At 42.0% G+C, this 6,227-nt stretch overlaps 1 protein-coding gene across 3 annotated transcripts; it reads left to right on the top strand.

Annotated features, from left to right (window-relative positions):
- Positions 1 to 564: 564 nt before the first annotated feature.
- CYREN (cell cycle regulator of NHEJ) lies at positions 565 to 4,886 on the top strand. Of its 3 annotated transcripts, none has more exons than XM_014070517.2 (5): positions 565 to 723; positions 1,352 to 1,489; positions 2,110 to 2,233; positions 3,906 to 3,972; positions 4,342 to 4,886. In XM_014070517.2, the coding sequence occupies exons 3-5, from the start codon at positions 2,112 to 2,114 to the stop codon at positions 4,570 to 4,572; spliced, it is 420 nt and encodes a 139-aa protein (XP_013925992.2). In that variant the 5' UTR covers positions 565 to 723; positions 1,352 to 1,489; positions 2,110 to 2,111; the 3' UTR covers positions 4,573 to 4,886. The 3 variants fall into 3 exon arrangements, with proteins under 3 accessions (XP_013925992.2, XP_013925993.2, XP_087579412.1); XM_014070518.2 differs by having other exon boundaries at positions 619 to 811; XM_087723286.1 differs by lacking the exon at positions 565 to 723 and adding an exon at positions 889 to 1,137.
- Positions 4,887 to 6,227: the final 1,341 nt, after the last annotated feature.

The raw sequence follows: 6,227 nt of genomic DNA, 5'->3' as shown, positions 1-6,227 counted from the left end.
CTATTGTGTAGTTTAATGTTTTGTGTAAACAGCTTATGAAATTAAGGGAAAGAATAAATGCATATCAGATTTCTTAAGAGGAAAAATCAAGTATATTTAAAAATTTTGCACATAAAAACCCTTTTTATCACTTAAAAAGTATAGAATTTTGATAAATGAAAAAAATGTGGACATTTTGGAGATCAACTATAAAAATGATACAAAAGAGGAACTGGCAATTATTCAAAGGAGGGGGGGGGAACCACACGTGAGCTTTCAAACTCTACCTTTAAAGTGTGGACTTGAAGGAATTTTGGGAATTGAAGTCCACACATCTTAAAGGCCGAGTTTTTTGGGGGGGGGGAACTGGTTTTGATCATTTTTCCTCCCTTTTCGCCAAGAGCTCTAGTCTAGTCCAGTGATCTCCAACCTTGGCAGCTTTAAGACCTGTGGACTTCAATCCCCAGAGTTCCTCAGCCAGGTTTGCTGGCTGAGGAACTCTGGGAGTTGAAGTCCACAGGTCTTAAAGTTACCAAGATTGGAGATCACTGGTCTAGTCTACGCAACACAGGTCTCATTCTGCTTCCGGTTGCCTCCTTGAAATTCAAGAAGCTCCTGGTGTGCAACTCACGTGACGGAGTAAATCCTCGTTCCCGCCGCTGCTCATCTCGCTCTCCGCCCCCTCTCCCTCCCCCCGCCTGACAGCAGAAAGTGGTTGTTTATGCCGTTGCTTTGTGCTTAGAGGTATGCTGGGTGAAGGTGGTTCCCCCCCCTTTTTTTTTCTATGAGCACTTTTCCAGGAAAGCCCCCGCACTTACTCCGGCTTTCCAAGGTGGGCATCGGCGAGCGACGCGAAGCATCTTGATTCGCAGGGCGAGTAAACGCCCCCGTGGTCTTTTTCTTTGTTTTAAAAACGGGTTTATTGGTTTTACGGATCCTCCTAGCTTCGGATATTTAAAAGAGTAACTGCATAGTTTCTCGTACGAGGAAGTAGGAGCGATTGAATTCAGCCTGAAGTCTTGTGAAGTGGTTTGAGAATAAGCGTCATCATGGAGTAGAGTGAATTTAGTGCACAACAGTATTCGTGCCTGCCTTTATATTTCCATCAGAAATCGTGTAGAGTCTCCTGCTTGGGGGGTGGACTAGATGACCTACAAGGTGCCTTCAACTCTGTTAATCTGTTAATTTTATTCTTGTGCCTGGTCGTTATGGCTCCAAATAGATAATGCAAACGAGTAAAATTGCCTGTTGTGATTAGTGATGTCGATAAATCTCTGAAATATTCGATGCCTGAAAAATCTAATGTTGGTTCTCATCCAGAACTCCCACTCTTTTTCTTTGTTTTGTTTTGTTTTGTTTTCTTTCTATTTAGACTTGCAGCATAATACCATGGGAGATAGTGGAGAGGTCCTTATTATTGGACAAGTTCCAACACTGGGTGGATTTGGCCCGATTTAGGAATTGAATGACCCACAAGTGTCTATAAATCCCTAAATTCAGATTGTTACAGGTAAGGAGTTATAGGGTAAAGATTGCCTCCTTAACTCTTAATTCAAGAGGCTCAGGAGCTGCTTGTGTAGAAGAAGCCAGAAGCAGAAAACCTTTTGTAGATCTTTTGGTCCAAGGATGAACATTGGGGGTGGGAGGGAGGGGCTGAGCGGAAGCAAATTAAAGCAACGTAAAAACCTTCAGTGCTTGTCCTTTGTTTAGAATATTTAAAACTGTCTAGCTCCATCTGTTACTTTTTCTACATATGTGCTTGTACCTTCAAGTTATTGAAATGAGGGACACAAGATGGAGTGGGTGATACTTAATTTTCTCCCACAATCTCGGAGTGTAATTGCATAGTTTTATTTATTTATTAGAATATTTATAAAATAAAGTGTTAGCTGACCAGCTATGGCAAAGATGAGCCAGTATGTTTTTTGATTGATGCACCAAAAGTAGTTTCAATTCCTTTGTTTGCTGCCAGTTCAGTTATTGCCTATGGTTAGTACCAAATGGCTGAGATGTGTAAACATTGTCTTGGAGAGGAACAATAGGCTGCATGGAACCCTTAATTCAGTTGCCAAAGTTTAATTTCAAGTGTTCTTGTTGCACAAATTGTTGTTGTTCTTTTTTAATTAACAGAAATGGGCTCCCCTGAGGCAGCAAAGAAGAGGATCCTCCCAGCATGGATGACCAAGAATGTAGCTGAACCAGAAGAATGTACAAAAATGAGGTCAAAGAGAAGAAAAAAGACAGCTTTAGCAAGGTATGGTGCCTACCTGTTTCTTAAAAATCAGAGAAGAATGGGTTGTTCTAAACTTCCTTTTTTACTCCCAAAGGCCAAATTGGGATGAGGGTTTTTTGTGTTTGTGTGTGTGTGTGTGTGTTGTGTGATGTGTGTGTAGAGCTATTGATAGGCTAGGGGACATCCAATCAGTGTGGACTCTTAGTGGTTACATAAATAGATTTTCTCCATAATTGTAGAACTATCACATTTCTTGATTTCAGCTTTATCTTTCTGTTTCTATACCCTTAAATAGTCACACACATCCAATATAGTCCATGGAATCAGTTTGTGACTAATTAAAAAGGTATTTACTATATTTTTACTGTTTACAGAATATGTCATCCCAAATAGCTAAACTCTTATCTTGTGTGTGTAGAGCTATTGATAGGCTAGGGGACATCCAATCAGTGTGGACTCTTAGTGGTTACATAAATAGTTTGGTTGTGAGAAACTATATTTCAGATTCAGTTGAGGTTACATTAGGATTAAATGTTAAAAAGCTTTCCCTCTACAGTTTGAAGAGTAGGAAACTAAAAATAAACAACAGCCACAATTTTGTTATACAGTCCAGAAATTGTGGGAGACAGGTTACACAAAAATAAAGGCAGATCATGGTGAAAAGCTGTTTGAGATATAGGAAAGAACTTTGAAATATTCGAGATGGTTGCCCCAGTGGACAAGGGGCCATTGGAATTACAGCTCATGTCCTGCTATACTGTATCTTCTATGAGGATTCACTGATTCACTTTGTAACACCTCACCAGAGGTGGGTTCCTGCCAGTTCTAACCTCTTCTATAGAAGAGGTTCCACAAATCTACAGTGCCGTTTAGAACCGGTTCCAGCTCCCTCCCCCCACCCGTCCACACATCATCAAGATGAAGAGCGAGAGGAGGAATTCTGGGAGTTGAAGTCCACAGGTCTTAAAGCTGTCAAGTTTGAACACCCCTGGGTTTTTTTTCCCTAAAGGGTTAGGGGTACAAGGGTCTTGTAACTTGACAGCTTTAAGACTTGGGTGCTTCAAATGTCAGAGTTTCTGAGCCAACATTTTGGTTGCTAAGCAAGAGTTGTTAAGTGAGTTTCACCATATTTTACAAGTTGGTCACGCCCATCCAATCACATGGCTGGCAAGCCACTCGCACCCGGTCACATGGCTGGCAAGCCACTCCCACTCGGTCACATGGTTGGCAAGCCATTCCCACCCGGTTACATGGCCGGCAAGCCACTCCCACAAAGCAGGCCACACCTACAGAAGTTCTAAAAAAATTTGAAACCCATCACTGCACCTCACCTAATAAAATACCTGAGAAGTACTGATCTCTTATCTACAACTGCTGTTATCAATTGTATGAAATAGTTTCTTTGAATGCCACCAAATTTTGTAATACTATATGCTGGTCTTTGACCGTAATTTTTTTAAAAAAAATGATTGATGTATGAATTGGTCTTTGCTATTTTTCCTGACACCAGGGCTAAAAATATATAGTTATACTGAAATAGATAGATATACTGAATAAGGCTACAGAGAATTTGACAAGACTTAATGTGCATTTTCTGATATCTGCTGATTGTCTATAAATTGATATTTACTGAAGGGAGGGTTGATCTTCCTTCTTACTGTACATTACTTTACAATATGATTTTCTTTTATAGGACTGAAACTGTGTATTGTATGAATGAAGCTGAGTTGGTCGACATGGCTCTTTGTATTTTAGCTGAGGTGAGCAATGTAAAGATGTTGCCCAGGTGGCAACTTCTTCCTTTTTCCATATGATTGATTACCTGCAGTTATGGAGGCTGCAGCTCTTCAGTTTAATTTTTGCCAGAATATCTTCTTCTCTGAGAATTGTAAAAAAGAATTGGGCCTAAGTACAGCCAATTGTACTAGGTGATCAAACTCACCTATAAGTTCAAGGACATTTGGGCACATTTCTTTTGACCACAGAGAATTATTTATAAGTTTATCAACCAGGCATGATTGTAGATATTCTACTAGGCATCGAGCCTCACTTATCCTGATTTAGATGGCAGAGAGAGAAACTTGGTCTTGATCCTAAAATGAAAGAAAATATGATTGCTTCCTTTTTAGAATTGCAAGGCTATAGAAGGTGACTTGATTTCATCAGAAGATAAGGTTCAAGAGCGTCAACAGGAATCGATAGATGGTCACCTTCCAAGGACTGCTGTCAACATTGCCAAGGATTCTCCTGTACAATCCACACCTCCAGATCAGTCAGCTTCTTCAAGTAGCAGTGAGGAGACCAAACTGGAGGAAGATGATGACTCCTTAAAATATGTCAGGGAGATTTTCTTTACATAATTTTAACATTTATAAGCAACATCTAGTTTTTTTTAAGTTGATAAATAGGAGATACAGCTAGGGTAGTGGTGGCTTATATACCAGAGGTGAAGTAATGGAGAATCACAACGGCAGGATTTCATGAAATAACTGATCAGGAGAAGGGACTCTGGAAAACTACTTTTATAATTGGAGATTTAATGGGATGCATTGGGAGAAGAATGGAGGAATATCCCACTGGGTTCCCTGGTTCGATAAGCACTTTTTTTTCTTGACTTTGAAGATTTGAATTTTGTATTTAAAGAATAAATGTAAGTAGTTCTTACTTCTCTTTACACTGGCCATTTTCATACAAATTAAGAGCTACAGTTTTTTACTTGCAGTTCAGTGTATATGTGCCTAAGTTTATACCAGCTTACAGACAAGCAAATGTTTTGGCTTAGCAAATTGTGTGAATCCAGTCATAGAAAGAGTAGTGTTCACCTCCAGCTTCCTTAAGTATCTGACTTAATTCCTGACTCAGAAAATTATTTTTCTAATTTTGGACTCCCAGAAGCAAAATATCCAATCTTCAGCACTGTTACATTTTGTAAACAGGTACTTCTTCCTTAACAACAGTAATTAGGACTGGAATTTCCAGCGCTAAAGTAATGCAGTCATAAAAGGCAACATCACATGACTGCATCGCTTGGTGATGGCAATTCTGACAGTCCCTTTTGCTGTCATTCAGGCCCTCACAACTTACTGTCAGTTTTCAACAAAGTCATTGGGAAATCCTAGATAACTTGCAAACAGGCCAACAGTTCAACAAATGGCGGCTGTGGTGTGAGTGTGGCAGGGCCAAGGTGACTTCTTCTGGATGGGGCAGGGTGCACAGGGGGCCTGGTGACAGGGAGGGGGTGTCTCGAGCACATGCGACAAAGTATGAGATTTCTGGAAGAAAAAGGTTTCAAGAATGCTAATGACGTAATGCGGATGTCGGCAACCTGTAGCTCCAGAGCTACATGTGACTCGACCTCCTGCTGTGGCTCCCTGTCGGCTGAACCCATCATTGGCTGGCCCCTCCCCTCCCCGTCACTCCTTGCCTAGCCTGAGAAGGTAAGGGTGATGGCAGGGGATGGAGACTAGCTCCATATTCCAGAGCAGGAGCAAAGCACCCCTGTATTTGCCTCATCTCGCGGGCACTTCTTTCAGCCTTTGTTGGTGCTGCATGCACCTTGGTCGCTCTGAGAGACATGCGACTTGCTCTCTGCCCTGAAACATTGGCCTGGCCCAGTTGTAGCCAACACTGCTGCTCTCGCCGTCCCTATGGCCTGCCCACTGCTCTCACAGCGGTTTACACAGCACAATTAAATTTAGTGCACTTCACAATGGGGGAGATGGTGTCTCATCCTGGAGCCCATTACGACATGGAGCATTGTCCGCAGCCTGGCCGGGCCAGTGTTTCAGGGCAGAGAGAAAGTTGTGCGCCTCGCTGAGCGACCGAGGTGCATGCAGCACCAACAAGGGTCAGAAGAAGCACCCGTAAGATGAGGCAAATACAGGGGCTGTTCGCTTCTGCTCTAGAATATGGAGGGAATTTCCATCACCCATCATTGCCCTTACCTTCTCAGGTCAGACTGGGAGGGAAGGGAAAGGGGCAGCCAGTGGTGGGTTCAGCTGACAGGGAGCTATAG

The sequence above is a fragment of the Thamnophis sirtalis genome, unplaced genomic scaffold (genome assembly GCF_051295495.1).
Source record: "Thamnophis sirtalis isolate CommonGarterSnake01/CBP01778 unplaced genomic scaffold, rThaSir2_p1.2 scaffold_9, whole genome shotgun sequence".
NCBI classification, from domain to species: Eukaryota; Metazoa; Chordata; class Lepidosauria; order Squamata; family Natricidae; genus Thamnophis; species Thamnophis sirtalis.
The sequence above is the reverse complement of the archived record's forward strand: the minus strand, read 5'-3'. Positions and strand labels throughout refer to the sequence as shown.

What these genes read in the sequence shown, in the direction of transcription:
- CYREN (XM_014070517.2), top strand. Translation starts at nt 2,112, where the DNA reads ATGGGCTCCCCTGAGGCAGCAAAGAAGAGGATCCTCCCAGCATGGATG. An exon ending in AAAAAGACAGCTTTAGCAAG is followed by an intron (nt 2,234 to 3,905) that starts GTATGGTGCCTA and finishes TTTCTTTTATAG; the next exon opens with GACTGAAACTGTGTATTGTA. An exon ending in CTCTTTGTATTTTAGCTGAG is followed by an intron (nt 3,973 to 4,341) that starts GTGAGCAATGTA and finishes CTTCCTTTTTAG; the next exon opens with AATTGCAAGGCTATAGAAGG.